Genomic DNA, 19,746 nt, shown 5'->3' on the forward strand with positions numbered 1-19,746 from the left:
AAATAAAATAAACATGTAACTTAACTAAACTTATCCTGAGGGAAAAAAATTACCAAGCATTCTTATTCTGTTACTAAGAACACTTGATTCTTTTCAGTTGTGTACAGGGATTCATTCCTCTACATGGTTCTAAAATACTCATTTTATAGGTGAGTAAAGTAAGGCTCAGAGTGGTTAACTAACTTATTACTGTAGAAGCATATGTGTTCGGATTCATATATGACTCCTGAGACCAAGTTCTTTCCATTTTGCCATGTTTCCAAATTTGCTGGAGAAATGTTATAGAACTTTCTCACAAGGAAAATATAAAGTTTATTATTTGTGGAGCTATCTTTTTTAGTCTAAGTGTTTTCTGTTTTCTTCTTTGCTCATGTCACAATGCCAAAGCTTTGATTCTTTTTTATTGCTTTCTACTGAGAAAGATCCCTGCATTCTGAAAACAGGAGTAGTAGTTACTTTTCTTTTTAAAAGCACTATATGATTAATGAACTATAAAATAAAAGACTCTCTTGCATACAGTTTTGGTGTTTTTGATATTGCCTTTTAGATCTAACAGTAGTCACTAGAAAATTGGGGCTATTTTAGGTATACGAAATACTTCAGTAAAGTGAAATTAATAAAATCCTAATGTCATTAAACATTAGAATAACAGCAACTTTTTTAGGCTGTGGATGTAAGAAAAGACCCTCTATATACCATGGGTCTGTATTTATTATTCTGCTTATCTTAAATAATTTTGGTATGGTAAGACTATAATATTGGGGCCCAGATACCAAAGCTTGCCGGATTTGTTCAGAATAGTCTTCTAATTATGATTAAATATACAATTTTTAATTTTACACAGAAATAGATAGGAATTAATATTAAATTACTTAGTGGAAAAAGTTTAGGCTAAAGACTATATTCTGAGAAGAAAAGAAATATAAAAGGCTTCAATAAAAAATAAGTAAAAGTGATGTTTATAGGATTAAAAAAAAGGTTGGTGTTTGTTTTCACCATTGGAATCATTGAGAAATGAGCAGCGTCCCTGTGTATACCCCGTGAGATGTGTAGTAGAAATGGATTTCAAACTAATGTCAAAAATTATAGAAAAAGACTACACTTTGGAAATAACTTGGAATTGACATGGTTGGGCTTTTTGGTATTTGCTTTTTGGTCACTTTTTTTATCTGTCAACTAACAATTGATAAACTTCCTGGTCTTGGCAAATACAAGGAATTTCTCAAAATAAACCACCAACTTTCTAAAGACTGTGTGTGCCAAGCAGTGTGCTAGGTGCTAATAATCAAGTATTTAGGAGATAAAGATATTTGAATCTAATGCTCTTTTCCCTCAGGAACTAGATTACTGTGTTGGATGGAAAGGGACAGTGAATAGTGTTGAAAGTCATCAGGCTGTTCCCAGTATGTCCAGCGGGGCCAGTAGTCAAAGCACTAGTGTCAGCAGTTTTCCAGATGCCTCAGATGCTGAGAGAGAGCTAGACATGATGGAGGGAAACCACCCAGTCACGCCTAGTAGTTCTGTCATCGATTTAAAACCTGTGAGTATTTGGATTTCAGTGAAAAAAATTTCAAATTTGGTAACTAATTTTCTTAGTCTGGTTAGTCTAAGAGTTTGAGTTTTTTTTTCCTTTGATGTTTCAGAAGTTTGGAACATAATTTTAGGCAACTTATTTTAAAGTGGCAAAAGGCTTTTAAATTCCCAGTTTAATGTCTGCATTTAGGGAACATGTTTTGGAATGCAAAAAGAATATTTTTTAAATCTTAAAAGAAAGAGAGAAAGAAATGCCATATAATGTATTATCTGAAGTTACATAGATGAAAATGAAGGTATTTAAAAATAGTAAGTATACAACACGATATTAATGATAATGGTTGCCTTTGGGAAGTGGAGAAAGGGTTAAGGTGGGTGACAATCAAAAGTGATTTTTGCATTTTCCATAATGTTTACATTTTTTAAGTAAAACAGTGTAACTGTAGAAAATTACACCTTCTTGGTTTAGGAAATACGGATGTTTGCTACACTTTCACGTGTAAGATTTTAAATTTTCTTGAAAACATTTGAAGGTCAGGTAACTCCTTTTTGCAATTGATGGAAATGCTTCCTTTTTAACTTCACTATTTTCAATATTACCAAAAAGTTACTGGGCACAATAGCTAAAAGATGGAACCAACCCAAGTGTTCATCAACACATGAATGGATGAACAAACCATAATATATACATATAATGGAATATTATTCAGCTGTGAAAAGAAATGGCATTCTAATGTATGCTACAATGTGAGTGAACCTTGAAAACATGCTAAGTGATATAAGCCAGACACAAAAGGGAAAATGTTATTAGAATTCCACTTATATGAAATATCTAAAATAGTCATATTCATAGAAAGTAGATGAGAGGTTGCTAAGGGGCAAGTGGAAAATGAAATAAATACTTTTATTCTTTTTATTTTGGTATCATTAATGTACAATTACATGAGCAACGTTATGGTTACTAGACTCCCCCTATTATCAAATCCCCACCACATACCCCATTACAGTCACTGTCCATCAGCATACTAAGATACTATAAACATTGTACATGTCTTTATGTGAACATGATGTATTAATTTCTATGACAAATACATAGGGTAATATTGCTGAGTCATAGGGCATATGTATGTTGGACTTCATAAGAAACTGTCAAGCAGCTTTCCAAAATGGTTGTACTGTTTCACATCCCCATTAACAATGTATAAGAGTTGCAATTGGTTCACATATTCTCCAGCATTTGGTTTGTCAGTCTTTTTTATTTTAGCCGTTCCAGTGGGAATGAAATGGAATCTCATGATAGTTGTTTTTGCAATTCCCTATGACTGACAATGGCACCAGAATCACCTTTTCATGTGTTTATTGTCCATTTGTGTATCTCTTCAGTGAAGTGTTTTCTTAAGTCTTTTGTCTGTTTTCTTATTCCGGTGTTCATCTTTTAATACTGATTAGTAGGAGTTGTTATATACTCTGGGTACAAGTATTATATCTCAGATATGTCTTGCAAATATTTTTTCTCCATCTGTAATAAATTAAAACTTTTTGGTTTTAAAATCCAATTTAAACAACCCATTAAAAATGAGTAAAGGCCATAAAAAAGCTTCCTCTAAAATCGGGAATAAGACAAGGATGCCTACTCACAACACTTTTATTCAACAGAGTGTTGGAAGTCCTAGCTACATTAATCAGGCAAGAAAAAGAAATAAAAGGCATCCACACTGGTAAGGAAGAAGTGAAACAAAACTGTCACTGTTTGGAGATGACCCGATAGTACATAGAGAAAGCCCTAAAGACTCTACCAAAATATTATTAGGATTAATATATCAACTGTACCTCAATTTTTTTAAATGTGTTAATGACCTGAATAGACATTTATCCAAAGAATATATACAAATGGCCAAGAAGCACATGAAAAGATGCTCAATATAAGTAGTTATTAGGGAAACACAAATCAAAACCACAATGAGGTACCACCTTACAGCCACTAGGATGGCTAACTATTTTGTTTTTTTGTTAAGGTATCATTGATACACAATCTTATGAAGGTTTCACATGAGCAACATTGGTTACTACATTCATGCATATTATTGAGTCCCCTGCTAACACCAATTGAAGTCATTGTCCATCAGCGTAGTAAGATGCTATAGAGTCACTGCTTGTCTTCTCCGTGCTATTACTGCCTTCCCGTCTCCCCCTTCTACACTATGTGTGTTAATCATAATGCCCCTTAATCCTCTTCTCCCTCCCTCCCCACCCACCCTTCCCACCCCCTTCCTTTGTTGACTGCTATTCCCTTCTTGGACTCTGTGAGTCTGCTGCTGTTTTGTTGGATGGCTAGCTATGAAAAGAGAAGAGCAAAAACAAAAATGGAAAATAACAATTAGGGAGCACATGGAGAAATTGGAACTCCTGCTCTGTATTTCTGGTAGGAATGTAAAATGTGAGCTGCTGTGGAAAACACTTGACGATTTCTCAAAAAGTTAAACATAGCATTTCCCCATGACCCAGAAATTCTACTCCTAGATATACACCCAAAACAATTGAAAGCAGGTACTTAAGCAAATGCATATACACAAATGTTCATAACAGCAGTATTCACAATAGCCAAAATGTGGAAATAACCCAGAGGTCCAGCAACAAATAAATGGATAAACAAATTAGGGTATGTGCATACCGTGGAATATTAATCACCTATAAAAAGGAATGTAGTACTAATACATGCTATACAATATGGATGAACCTTAGAAACATGCTAGGTGAAAGAAGCCAGATACAACAGGTCACATAGTATATGAAACATCTAAAATAGATCAATCCGTAGACAAAAGATAGATTGGTGGTGACGAGAAGGGGAGAATGGGGAGCACGTGCTTAAAACATACAGGGTTTTCTGTTTCCTCCTGAGGTGTTAAATATGCTTTGTAACTAGACACGGGCAGTCATTGCAGAACATCATGAATATACTAAATGCTACTGAATTCCTCACATTAAATGATTAATCATACATTGTGTGAATTTTGCCTCTATTTAAGAATCCAGTTTGTACATTTTTTTCTTTATACTAAGGGCAGTGGTTGCAGAACATCATGAATATACAAAATGCTACTCAGTTGTTCACTTTACATGATTAATCTTACATTATGAATTTTGTCTCTGTTTGAGAATGCAGTTGGTACATTTTTTCATTATAATCAGTGTTTTTTGTGTCCTTTCCAAGAAATATTTGCTGCCCCAAGGTCATGACAATATTCTGTGTTTTCTTCTGCTGTATGATTCTGGATTTTAGGTTTAGGTCAAGTCATTCTTTTCAAATCAATTTCTGTATATAGAATGATTGAGCATTGATTCACTTTGAATACAGAGAACCAGTTGTTACAGCAGGGTTTGTTAAAAACACTTTCCTTTCCTCTTTGAATTAACTTGACTTTTTGGTAGCACATCAATTGACTGAATATATGTGGGTCGGTTTCCAGATTTTACTGTGTACCTTTGCTCTATTCAGTCTGTCCTTATACCAGTACCAGTGTTTTGATTACTGAAGTTTACGTCTTCCAACTTTTTATTCCCCCTCAAAATTTTGGCTATTCTAGGTCTTTTACATTCCCATTTAAATTTTAGAACCAGCTAGTTTGTCTGCTTCTTCAGATGAAATTTTATTAGAAGCTGTTGACTGGGTTCTCCTACATGAATTACCTGCTTAGTTGATAGTGGACTGGTCCAAGATGGTTTTGAAAGAAAAAGGTTTTGCTTTATTTCACTCTTTCCTCTCCATTGCTGTAGGTTACAAGGCAAATACAAGAACAGGAGCCTAGAGAACAAATGTTTTGTTACATCGAAATGAGGCGGCAACATCGAAGAAAGCTGGTGACTCTGGAAAACAAGCTAAAGGCTGAGATGGATGAACATCGTTTCAGATTAGAAAAAGATTTTGAAACTCAGTGTAACAACTTTGCGGCAGAAATGGCGAAACTTATCAAGAAACATCAGGCTGCTCTGGAAAAAGAGGTAGCTGATCAGTATTACTAATGTATTTATTCTAACTTGTGACTATTTCAAATTAACCAAGATGGCATTTTGCTATTAGGGTGTCTGTTCCCCAGAACCAAGCAAATCAGTTGAGGAAAGGGAGAAATATTTATATAATAGGTAAAATTTCCAGTGCTGAGTCTGGGAACCTGTAGATATGGGATTGATGACTTGATAGTTTTATCGTGTAACAGTGGTTAAGTCAGGTAGATCAGATTGAAGATGATGACGTGACAGGTGACAGGCCTCCTCCCAAAACCACATATAATACAAAAATATAGTTAATACAACTAACCCTAAAAGATCAACAGGAAAAAAGGCTGCCCCAGACTGCTTACACCTGGAGAAAAAACAAACCTCTAAAAGGTAACATATGAAAGCCGTGATCTGGAGGGACCCACACTCTTCCCCCACCCCAACTCACTGGCAGAAGGAAGAGAAATGGAGTGGGGATGGGTGGAGGCCTGGGACGGCTGAACACCCAGCCCTGGAGAGCTGCAGTGCTGTGGGAGCACAAACCCACATTGCATGGTGCTCTGGCAGTTAGTGGGGTTGGAAAGCTAAGACAGGAGGAACACTTGGAGAGACTGAGATTCCAGCTGCTTGTGGAAAATGGGGATCCACATCTGGCTGCTCTGGGACAAAAGAAAGGCAGGCAGTATGAGAGACTTCCTAACAGTGAGAGGACTACTAAAGGGGCAAGGATTACATAGGGCTAGCTGCTCAGGAAAAAGGACAGGTAGACAAAATTGTCCAGGTACACTCTGCCCAGCAGATTGGGAACTTTTCAGAAACCTCAGGCGCTACATCCCCCAGGCTGGCTACCCAGCTCCGAGGCCTTCCACCATGATACGCAGCCTGCTGCACCTTCCAGACAGCTGGCACTGGCTTGCAAACCAGCTGCCCCTGCCCTGGTGTCAGTCCAGCCAGAGGGAAGCCCTGCCTACAGCAGCTACAAATGCAAAGCATACAGGGTTACACCTGTGTGTTCGGCCCACTGGTCTGGCTGTGGAGAGAGGCACAGTAGCCAGGAAGCAGGAAACAGCTCTTCCCAACCCCCAGTGACCAGCACCACTCCCCTGCGACCCCCGACTTCCCTCCATGGGCTAAGCAGCTCCAGAGAGTAGACCTTCTGAGTAATAGAGGGTGCCACATATAGATAAGGAACATCAAAGGGATGAAATGCTTTAGAACAGATGGACCTAACAGATATCTACAGAATAGTCCACCAAAAAGCCACAGGATACACATTCTTCTCAGGTTCAACCCCTGATCCCAAAAATGCCAGAAAAAGAATCAAGTGAAAATGAACTCATCAACCTTCCTGAAAGACATTTTAAAAAGAAGTCATAAACATGCTCATAGAGGTACAGAAAAATATTCAAGAACTCAGGAACGAATTCAAGGCAGAGATCCATTCATTATGGAATACAATAGGGGGATTTAAAAGCAGATTAGATATGATAGAGGAGACAATAAATGAAAAAGACAGTAGAGAAGAGGAATACAACGAAGCTGAGGCACAGAAAAAAGGATCTTTAGGAATGAAAGAATATTGAGAGAACTGTGTGACCAATGCAAATGGAACAATATTTGTACTATAGGGGTACCAGAAGAAGAAGAGAGAGTAAAAGGGAAAGTGTCTTTGAGGAGGTAATTGCTGAAAACTTCCCCAGTCTGGGGAAGGAGATAGTCTCTCAGGCCATGGAGGTGCACAGATCTCCCAACACAGGGGACCCAAGGAAGACAACACCAAAACATATAATAATTAAAATGGCAAAGATCAAGGATAAGGACAGAGTATTAAAAGAAGGCACAGAGAGTAAAAAGATCATATACAAAGGAAAACAAATCAGGCTATCATCAGACTATGCAGCTGAAACCTTACAGGCCAGAAGGGAGTGGCATGATATATTTAATGCAATGAAGCAGAAGCAAGAATACTCTACCTGGAAAGATTATCATTTAAAGTTAAAGGAGGGATTCAACAATTTCCAGAAAAGCAAAAGCTGAGAGAATTTACCTCCCACAAACTGTCTCTACAGTGTATTTTGGAGGGACTGCTATAGGTGGAAGTGTACCTAAGGCTAAACAGCTGTCACCAGAGGTCATGAAAGCACAGTAAAGAAAGGAGAAAAATTAATTACTAAGCAAATGCAGAATTAAATCAACTACCACAAAGTAGGTGAAGGGTAGACAAAGAGTACAGAATATGATACCTAATATATAAAGAATGGAGGAGGAAGAAAAAAGAGGAAAAAAAAAAACCTTTGGATTGTGTTTGTAATAGCATAGTAAGTGAGTTTAGTTAGACTCTTAGATAGTAAGGAAGTTACCCTTGAACCTTTGGTAACCACAAATCTAAAGCCTGCAAAGGCAATAAGTACATAATTATCGATAATCACTATAAATGTAAATGGTCTGAATGCACCAATCAAAAGACATAGAGTCACTGAATGGATAACAGAAGAAGAACCGTCTATATGCTGCCTACAAGAGACTCACTTCAAACCCAAAGACATACACAGACTGAAAGTAAAGGGATGGGAAATGATATTTCATGCATCTAATAGGGAGAAAAAAGCAGGAGTTGCAGTACTTGTGTCAGACAAAATAGACTTCAAAACACAGAAAGTAAGAGACAAAGAACGACATTACAGAATGATAAAGGGGTCAGTCCAACAAGAGGATATATAACCATTATAAATATCTATGCACCCAACACAGGATTACCTACTTGTGTGAAACAAATACTAACAGAATTAAAAGGGGAAATAGAATGCAATGCATTCATTTTAGGAGACTTCAACACACCACTCACTCCAAAGGACAAATCAAGTAACATGACAGAGGCACTGAACAACACTTTAGAACAGATGGACCTAACTGATATCTACAGAATGCTCCACCAAAAAGCCACAGTATACACATTCTTCTCAGGTGCACATGGAACATTTTCCAGAATAGATCATGTACTAGGCCACAAAAAGGAGTCTCAGTAAATTCAAAAATATTGAAATTCTACCAACCAGCTTCTCAGACCACAAAGGTATGAACCTAGAAATAAACTACTCAAAGAAAGTGAAAAAGCCCACAAACACATGGAGGCTTAACAACATGCTCCTAAATAATCAGTGGATCAATGACCAAATAAAAACAGATCAAGCAATATATGGAGGCAAATGACAACACTAATTCAACACCACAAAAATCTGTGGGATGCAGCAAAGGCCGTGCTAAGAAGGAAGTTTATTGCAATATGGGCCTTCCTGAGGAAAGAAGAAAAATTCCATATGAACAGTCTAAACTCACAATTAAAAAACCTAGACAAAGAAGAACAAATGAGGCCCAAGTCAGTAGAAGGAGGGACATAATAAAGATTACAGCTCGCTTAAATAAATTGAGAAGATTAAAACAATAGAATCAATGAAAGCAGGAGCTGGTTTTTTGAGAAAATAAGCAAAATAGATAAACCCCTAGCCAGACTTATCAAGAAAAAATAGAGAGTAAACATAAAGAGTATCAGAAATGAAAAGGAAAATCACTACAGACACCACAGAAATACAAAGAATTAGAAGAGAATACTATGAAAAATTGTATGCTAAAAAACTGGATAACCTAGAAGAAATGGACAACATTCAAGAAAAGTACAACCTTCCATGGCTGACCCAGAAAGAAACAGAAAATCTGAACAGACCAATTACCTGCAGCAAAACTGAATTGGTAATCAAAAAACTACCTAAGAGTAAAACTCGTGCACCAGATGGCTTCACTGCTGAATTCTATCGAACATTTAGTGAAGACCTAATACCCATCCTCCTTAAAGTTTTCCAAAGAGTAGAAGAGGAGGGAATACTTCCACCTCATTCTATGAAGCCAGCATCACTCTAATACCAAAACTAGGCAAATACCCCACAAAAAAGAAAATTAGAGACCAATACCCCTGTGAACCTAGGTGCAAAAATACTCAACAAAATCAAATAAAAAAATATACCAACCACATCGTCTATCATGATCAAATATGATTTATTCCACGGATGCAAGGATGGTACAACATTCAGACATCCATCAGCGTCATCCACCACATTGACAAAAACAAAGACAAAAACCACATGACCATCTCCATAGAAGCTGAAAAAGCATTCAACAACATTCAGCATCCATTCATGGTAAAAAATCTCAACAAAATGAGTATAGAGGGCAAGTAACTCAACATAATAAAGGCCATATATGACAAACCCACAGCCAACATCATACTTAACGGTGGGAAGCTGAAAGCTTTTCCTCTAAGATCAGAAAGAAGACAAGGATGCCCACTCTCCCCACTTTTATTCAACATAGTACTGGAGGTCCTAGCCATGGCAATCAGACAACACAAAGAAATAAAAGTTATCCAGATTGGAAAAGAAGAAGTTAAACTGTCACTGTTTGAGATTACATGATATCATACATAAAAATCCCTGAAGAATCCACCCCTACCCTACTAGAACTAATAACTGAATTCAGCAAAGTGGGAGGATACAAAGCTAATACAGAGAAATCTGTTGCATTCCTATACACTAATGATTAACTAGCAGAAAGAGAAATCAGGAAAACAATTCCATTCACAATTGCATCAATAAGAATAAAATACCTAGGGATAAAAACAAATGAAGAAAGTGAAAGACCTATACCCTGAAAACTACAAGACAGTCGAGAGAAAGAAGATACCAATAAACATGGAAAGGAAGATTTAATACTGTCAAAATGGCCATCCTGCCTGAAGCAATCTACTAATTCAATGCAGTGCCTAGCAAAATGCCAACAGCATTCTTCAATGAACTAGATCACATAGTTCTAAAATTCATATGGTACCACGGAAGACCCCAAATAGCCAAAGCAATCATGAGAAGGAAGAATAAAGCAGGTGGGGGATTATGGTCCCTGACTTCAAGCTCTACTGCAAAGACAATTTGGTACTGGCACGAGAACAGACCCACAGACCAGTGGAACACACTAGGGATCCCAGATAAAAACCCAAGCACATATGGTCAGTAAATATATGATAAAGGAGCCATGGACATACAGTGGGGAAACAACAGTGTCTTCAACAACTGGTGTTGGCAAAACTGGACAGCTACATGCAAGAGAATGAAACTAGATTATTGTCTTACCCCATACATGAAAGTAAACTCAAAATGGATCAAAGACCTGAATGTAAGTCATGAAACCATAAAACTCTTAGAAGACAACATATGCAAAAATCTCCTGAACATAAACATGAGCAGCTTTTTCCTGAACACATCTCCTTGGGCAAGGGAAACAAAAGCAAAAATGAACAAATGGGACTACATCAAGGTTCTGTATAGCAAAGGACACCATCAGCAGAACAAAAAGGCATCCGACAGTATGGGAGAATATATTTGTAAATGACATATTTGACAAATGATTAACATCCAAAATATGTAAAGAGCTTACATGCCTCAACACCCAAAAAGCAAATAACCTGATTAAAAAATGGGCACAGGATATGAACAGACACTTCTCCAAAGAAGAAATCCAGATGGGCAACAGGCACTTGGAAAGATGCTCCACATCACTAATTTTAAAAGCACAATGAGCTATCACCTCACACCAGTTAGTATGACCAACATAGAAAAAACTATGAGCAATTATGGTGGCTAGGATGTGGAGAAAGGGGATTCCTCCTACACTGCTGGTGGGAATGTAAACTGGTTCAAGCATTGTGGATAGCAATATGGAGGTTCCTCCAAAAACTGAAAATAGAAATTCCATTTAGTCCGGGAATTCCACTCCTAGGAATTTACCCAGAGAAAACAAGCTGTCAGATTCAAAAAGACATATGCACCCCTATGTTTATTGTAGCACTATTTACAATAGCCATGATATGGAAGCAACCTAAGTGTCCACTAGTAGATGGATGGATAGAGAAGAAGTGGTACATATACACAACAGAATATTTTTCAGCCATACAAAGAAAACAAATCCTACCGTTTGCAACAACATGGATGGAGCTAGAGGGTATTATGCTCAGTGAAATAAGTCAGGGAGAGAAAGACAAATACCAAATGATTTCCCTCATTTGTGGAGTATAACAATGAAGCAAAACTGAAGGAACAAAACAGCAGCAGACTCACAAACTCTGAGAAGCGACTAGCGGTTATCAAAGGAGAGGGGTGTGAGAGGGTGGTTGGGGAGGGAGCGAGAAGGGGATTGAGGCTATTATGATTAGCACACATGGTGTGGGGGGGATCATGGGGAAGACAGTGTAGCACAGAAAAGACATGTAGTGACTGTGGCATCTTACAACACTGATGGACAGTGACTGCAGTGGGGTTTTGAGCAGGGACTTGATATGGGTGAATGTAGTAACCACATTGGTTTTCGTGTGAAACCTTCATAAGAGTGTATATCAATGATAACTTACTAAAAAAAAGTCATTAAGTATTCTGCTCTAGGCCTTGGACACTTTGGTTATATGAGGAGTTTGATAAATCAGTATTTAATTTCGGTTTCAGAAATCATTCATCATTCTCTGTATACTTTTTGGACTTAAATTTATAGTGGCATTTTTATATCAGAAGAACTGAAGAGTACTATAATATACAGAGAATGTTAAAGTAAGAGGGATTAAGAGGGTTTCAGATCCAGATTTAGCCCATTTGTTTACTGCAAATAAGTATCATTCGACTATATGATAAAGTTGCATTTTTTTAGGAGTTACGTGAAAACTTGTCTTCTAATTTCCTTGCTTTCCCATTTGTTTCAATTTATTTTGATCATCACAGTTGTCAAGTAAAATGTAAACTTCTCAATAAACTTACACTATATCTTCAAATATGTCTGGCTAGTCCACCCTGAGGCATTTATAGCTACCCTGCTCACCCTTCCCTGCAAAAAAAGAAGAATCACTCTCTCACAGTAATAGAGAATTTAGCAAAATAATTTCTGGTGTAAATGAATATTTGATTTTGAAATAATTTGGTGAGAGAATGTAAAAATATTTAGAATCGTGTTTGGTGTTTACTTTCTTGAATAATTTGTAAAGTGGTAGATACTAACATGTTTAGGAAAGCAATTCATGAAACATGATGTGCAATATGATTTTAGATTCATTTTATATATTTATATCTATGTCTATATATGCCTAGAAAAAATTAGGAAGGATCCGCACCAAAATGTTAATATTGGTTGTCTCTGGCTGGTAAAATCATACAAGATTTTTCTTCTTTGTGTGTTTCTGTATTTCCTAAATGTTCTGCAATGAATATGTATACTTCACCCTTGAATAACATAGGTTTGGACTGCACGGGCTCATTTATACACGTATTGCTTTTCAATAAACATCTTGGAAAATGTTTTGAGAGATGGTTTGAAAGATCATTTTCTTTTTTCTAGCTTTCTTTATTGTAAGAATGCAGTATATAATTTATACAACACACAGAATATGTGTGAATATCTGTTCCTGTTGTTAGTAAGGTTTCCAGTCAGCAGCATGCTGTGTTAAGTTTTTGGGGAGTGAAAAGTTATATGAGGATTTTTTTACTGTGTTGGGAGTCAACACCCCTAATCTCCACATTGTTTATGGGTCAACTATTGCATATATCATCAGAAATAAGATAATATTATACTGGGATTTAATATTTAACATTTTCATATTACTTAAAATACAAATTAAAAGTCAGGGATTAATTTGAAGATGAATGTATTACATTATTTAATATACAAGTCAAGCTAGATAAAAGGTCATAAGTTAATTACATTTGTTTTGCTTTATTGGAGGGGTGTCAGGCAGCATACTCCAGTATGGGGGAAAAAAGGTGAAAACACTGACCCTGTAAAAGATCAGCATTTTAAAGATGAGTTCCATTTTATTGGTTCTCTGAAATTCAAATAAGGATGCTGAGTAATACTTAATAATTTATTGGATATTCTTGCTTTGGTAATGATTATACTGATGTTATATTCTTAGGTGGGAGGAAGTATCCTTGCTAATGTGTATTAAACGGCTGCTTTGAACTTATCTGCTGAGCTAATTTGATCCATTAAAAAAATTTGCTATAGGCTAAAGTGATGTCCAAGGAGGAGGAAAAATTTAAGCAACATCTTCAGGCCCAGCAGAAGAAAGAACTGAACAGCTTTCTGAAGTCCCAGAAGAGAGAATATAAACTTCAGAAGGAACAGCTTAAGAAGGTATTTACTTTATAGAACTTTTCAAGCCACTTACCCGCTTACTGATTATATTCAATAGTGATCTACTCATAGAACCATTAGCATAAATTTTTCTTTTGTTTGTGGCCACTAACTATATATCAGTTTAAGTGAGGACATTGATTATAACCTATTTTCAATGGCTGATATCCTCAGTTGAGTGGGATCTAGAAAGAGTGATCTCTTGAACATTTAAATTATTTTATGAAGCTATTATTTATAATAGCTTTCCTAAGCACTTACTGAGTAACTGAGTCACTAGAAATAAAAATACTTTAGCTGTGAAAAAGAGCCATACATTTCTTCCTTGAAAAGTAAATCATACCTTCTTACTTTGGGCTCAGATTACAATAATTTGTTCTTATTCTGATTTTAACACAGAATAAGGATAAGAGGCATTTCTGCTCATCCCATTTTCTTTAATAGGAAAGCATGCTAATCATGTCTTTGTGGTTACATGATTTCATGTGTATTTGCCCTTTATGTGCTGCTTTCTTGAACTTCTTTTTATCGCAGATGTACTCTAACTTTGAGGAAAGCCATGGTTGTTCCAAGGCAATTTCTGAAAGGGGATTATTATTCAGGATAGTGGTCAGGACATGAAAATGATATGTGTCAGCTATTGCATATTTATTATATTGCAGAGAATATAAATCAACCATCTTTCCCAGGTCTAAGATGATTTTTCAGAGAATATTAACCTTATGGTTCTTTACCTGTTATTCAAGAAAGAAACCAATTCTTTATTAGTTTTGTTGATAAGATACTCAAACACATAAATATAAAAAAATCATATAAAGTTGTAGTTCTCAACTTAAAGATGTCAATGAGAAGACAGAGATAATACAGGCATACACACAAAGAATCATTTGGCTATGTTTTTCAAAATCTCTTGCCAAGGAAATTCCCCACCCACCAAGACTTCTCCAGTTACACCCCCTCTTACAAACTGATGGGCTGAAATTTTTAGCCCATGTAATAAATTATTAGCACACAGATAAATTAATATTGATAATATAACCATAATATCTTTGGTACAGTGCTTTTGTGTGTGTAGGAATTTGACCTATAATTAGATATTCAAGTCTTATTAAGGACATATTGGTGGCACAAAGCCTTGCTATATATATCCTGCCAAGTGAGGTTCATTGATAAGATTTTTCTGACTCGAAAGAGTATAAACTGGTATGTATTCCCATTACTGTAATCTAAAAGCTAAACTCAGTACTAGAACATGGAATTTGAAAAGATGGTAAATAGGATTCCCAACTGTAAATAAATACCAACAAAATGCAGTTCTATAGTTGTTTCTTAGTGAAATGAGCTTTTAGTTTTATAAGTGAATGTGTTGATTTAGATAATCCTTAAGCATATAATTCATAGTCTAACTAATAAGTTCATTTTCTTTTAGAGGGTAGTTTTGTGCATTTGTGTGTGTGTGTGTGTGTGTGTGTGTGTGTGTGTGTTCATTTAGAATGATTATTATCGGTATAGAGGAAGGGACATACTAGAGTCTTGGTGGGTGGGGAGTTTCCTTGGCAAAAGATTTTGAAAAACAGCCAAGTGAGCTTTGTGTACATGCCTGTATTATCCCTGTCTTATCACTGACATCTGTAAGTTGAGAACTACAAGCTTATGAGCTTTTTATTTTTATGTGTTTGAATATCTTATTAATGAAAGTAATGAATAATTGGTTTCTTTCTTGAATAACAGATGAAGAACCATAAGGTTAATAGTCTCTGAAAAGTCATCTTAGACCTAGGAAAGATGGCTATATTCTCTACAAGGTTGATGCATTTTAGGTTGAAATATACTAGTATTAATTAGCATCCTCGGGTTTGTATCATTGAATGTATTGTCAACATTCTCATCTTGTCCAGTATAAATAAATTTTTTTTAGGTAGTTTGTGAGATGATATTTAAAATGCTGTAGAAAAACATTGGTCTTGCCTTGTACCGTGGTTATAGTGCTGAATATTAAATCCATTCTAAAAGGTCTCTATTTTCCTATAGTTTTCTTGATTTTCCATTTAATTTCCAAAGTCTTTTATACTGAACCCATCCTTAACTTTGCCAAAAACTTAGCATTTCTATTGTTGAAAATCAAGAAGTGAGACATAACTATATTTTAACCTTGATTTTAATTCGTGTGTGATTTTTACTTGAAAGAACTGCCTTCTTCCCCTTTTGGGGAGGGATTTAAAGAAAGATGCTTTACTTCATTCACCAATCATTGTGTGCTTTCAAAGCGACGAGCCATCATAAATATGGCTGTGCAAAGCTAAAAAGTATGCATGTTTTCTAGTGTATGTTTTCTCTTTTCTTGTCCTACTTCATGGATAACTCAAGAAATGGAAAAATACTACCTACCTCCTTAAGGTCATCGCCCTGCCTGCCCTTGAGAGAGGGCACAAATTAAGTACTTTTACTGAAGATTACCAGCTGCCAAATAATATATTCATGTAGTTAATTTTTATGTATTTTGAACTCAGTTGTTTTTTATCTTGCCAGGCGCTGAATGAAAGCCGGAGCGCCCCAAGGAAAGAAAAACAGGAATGGCTGTCAAAGCAGATAGAGAACATCCAGCATCTCCGAGCCGCGGAAAAGACTGATCTTCTTCAACATCAGAGACAGTGCCTAGGGCTGCAATGCCGTCGCTTCCAAAGAAAGATATTCCTTGGGCGCTGTAACTTGGAGCAGGACCTTGTCATGGAGGTATGTTTAACTGGTGTGAAATCAGAATCTTCCAGAAAAGATGTCAGTCACATCCCACCCTCAAGGCCTGAGAGCGCTTCTGCTTCCCTTTGCCTAAGTCCTTCTTCCCTGGAAACCCAACCCACACGGTTCACCTTCTCCCTCACTTCATATCTCCCCAATTCTGATCACCAAATCCTTCTCCTTCTTTAAATATTCTTGCACTCCTCTCTCTCTCTCTCTCTCTCTCTCTCTCTCTTTCTCACACACACACACACACACACACACACACACACATGCACACTTTTTTCGGGGGATCTCTCTCTCCCCAAGGAGAATGGAAATTATATGAAGTCCCAGGTTCTGTTCAGGGCTTTATATCCAGTGGATAGATATCTCCAGGCCTTATACCTAGTGGCTGGCCCATAACAGGTATTCAATAAATATGTATTAAGTAAATATTTAATAAATATCAAATCCATGAGTGAAAGAAGTATTAATTTTTAAATGTGAGAAAATTAATTGGATAATTTATGTCTTTTCATCCAAAATGGGTGCCATGAAGATATATACTACCATTTAACATATTTTTATAATCATGAAATTATTCATTGGGCATATGTAGAAACTTATGCCAATGAAAACAATGGTTCTCATTATCAGGTATACCTATGAGCAAAGATCAATTTCTTTCCAAGAATGGCTTAAACTTCAAATATAAGTTAATTATTCAAATTCACTAATTAAAGAAATTCAAATTAAAACAATTGAATCAATTCGATAAGATCAGTCTACAAAATTGGTAAGTCCTAGTAGTGGCACGGGAAAGTGGGCAACGTTGGGAAGAGTATAAATTGCTACTGCCATTTTGGAGCATAATTCAGCAGCTTTTACAATTTAATTTGCATGTATCTTCTATCCATCAAATCCACTTCTCAAATTCTATCCTAAAGAAATAATAACATAATCATGTGGTGTATCATGTGTAGATGTTTATTGAAAATTTGTCATAAGCAAAAAATGGAACAACTATGGCATCACAAAGCAGAAGCTTACTATAAAACTTAAAAGAAAGATCTGTATGTCCTGATCTGATCTGGATATTTGTCCATTATATTTTTCGGTAAAGAAAGCATATTATATACCTATAATATATTTTTTTATTCAATTTTAAAACTATATGTTTTCATGCAATAGTTGTGTCATGACAGCATGGGGAAGGTTGGGAAACATATGCACCAAATGTTGGCCCCTGGAGAAGGGGCAGCAGAGGCGAAAGGGCCAAGTCTGGCTTCCTTCGACAGAGAAAAAGAGAGAGTGTGTGTGAGTGTATGTGTGTGTGTTGTATATTTGATCTTTTTAAACTGAAAAAATTGTTGTAACATTTACTGATCATGAGGTAGGTATTCTGAGAGCTTTCCACTTATGAATTCATTTCAGCCTCATGTTAATTTTATGAAACAGCTATGTTATGGTCTCCATTTGAGAAGTGATGAAATTGAAGCACAGAGAGTTTAAGTAATTAACCCAAGGACTCACTGCTAGTTGGTAGCAGAGCCAGGGTTTAGAAAGCAGGCAGTCTAGCCCTAGAGTCTTGTGTTCTTTTTTGTTTGTTTGTTTGTTTGTTAATATTTTGTTAAGGTATGATTTATATACACTCTTATGAAGGTTTCACGTGAAAAAACAATGTGGTTACTACATTTACCCATATTGTCAAGTCCCCACCCATACCCCAATGCAGTCACTGTCCATCAGTGCAGCAAGTTGCCAGAGATCCACTATGTCCCTTCTCTGTGAAACACTATTCTCCCCGTGATCCCCCACACCATGTGTACTAAACATAATACCCCTCAGTCCCCTTCTCCCTCCCTCCCCACCCACCCTCCCACACCCCTCCCCTTTGGTAACCACCAGTTCATTCTTGGAGTCTGAGTCTGCTGCCATTTTGTTCCTTCAGTTTTGCTTCATTGTTATTAGAGTCTTGTGTTCTTAACCACTACACTATACTGGGTATACTGCATGTAATAGAATTGAATGTATACACTGAAGAAATTCAAAGGATGACTTAGAAGTCCTCTTCAAATACAAAATTAGGAAACATAAATGAAAGAGAGTGGAAAGGACATTAAGTCTCTTGGGACAGATTTGATATATCTTAAGCTTATTGCTAAAAATAGTATAAATAGCTAATGAACAGATAAGGAAATTATGCTACCAATTGCCCATTTTCTACAGTTACAGTAATAAAACCCTAATATTTACTGTGCAGCCATTATTAAATCAGAGGATTACATCTATATCCTGGTTATTCTGCTTCTTAGGATTTTTTTCGCCTGGCACTGTACATCAGTAAATTATGCCTTTGTCTTTTGTTATGAATTAGGAGTTAGATAAGAGGCAGACTCAAATGGACTTGGAGCATGCAACGCTACTGCGACATCACGAATCCATGCAAGAACTGGAGTTCCGCCAGCTCAACACAAGGCAGAAGATGCGCTCTGAGCTGATCAGACTGCAGCATCAAGCCGAGCTCACTAACCAGCTGGAGCATAATAAACGGAGAGAACAAGGACTAAGGCGAAAGCATGCCATGGAGGTTCAACAACAGTCTAAGAGTCTAAAGGTACCTTTAGCCTAAGCTTCTTGACAAAGGAGAACAGATAAAAGGCATCATGTAAACACTAAAAGTCTGAGCCAGATGTCTGCCATAAAGAAATTGAATAAGCTTTTTTTCTTTTCATTTTAAGCATGCTTGGTTAGTTTTGATGTAGAGGGTCTGTAGCTACAGATTTCTGCTTATGTATTTCTCAGCAGAGTACCAAAAAATGGCCAGAACATTTTCACTGCAGAAAGTGCCATAAATGAGATTCAAAATTCTTATTTTAACTGTACCCAGATGTCCAATGTTGATACTACAAATATATATCAACATACTAACCTGTTGGCTTCTCTCTGTTGTTCCAAGTTCTATAGTTTTGGGATCTTGTTTCCTCTGAATGTGATTTGTATCCAAAAGAGGCAGTAAGTTCTTGATTAGTACAGAAACCAGTGAATGAAAAATGCCTTTTTACTCCCTCTCCCTTCATTGTCTATACTCATCCTAAGAAGAATAGTGGAATTATCACATTGTTACTCCCATTCTTTCTGTGCTTGATAGCATAGGTAAGACCAGGGCATGTGTAGTTGGAGTGTATTTTTTTAATTAGCACATCAGAGTGAAGCAAGCTATTATTATATGACCTCTTGTAGACAAATAAGGAAAGACAAGTGTTGGTGATATATAAT

At 36.5% G+C, this 19,746-nt stretch overlaps 1 protein-coding gene across 1 annotated transcript in view; it reads left to right on the forward strand.

Annotated features, from left to right (window-relative positions):
• The first annotated feature begins 4,885 nt into the window (after positions 1-4,885).
• Positions 4,886-19,746, forward strand: part of LOC130683482 (serine/threonine-protein kinase TAO1-like) — a 30,413-nt gene continuing 15,552 nt past the window's right edge. The window contains 4 exon segments of the mRNA XM_057501134.1: positions 4,886-5,535; positions 13,621-13,749; positions 16,279-16,482; positions 18,845-19,084. Of these exon segments, the coding sequence (XP_057357117.1) occupies positions 5,350-5,535; positions 13,621-13,749; positions 16,279-16,482; positions 18,845-19,084 (759 nt within the window). The 5' untranslated portion in view covers positions 4,886-5,349.

The sequence above is a fragment of the Manis pentadactyla genome, chromosome 4 (assembly GCF_030020395.1).
Source record: "Manis pentadactyla isolate mManPen7 chromosome 4, mManPen7.hap1, whole genome shotgun sequence".
Classification (NCBI taxonomy): domain Eukaryota; kingdom Metazoa; phylum Chordata; class Mammalia; order Pholidota; family Manidae; genus Manis; species Manis pentadactyla.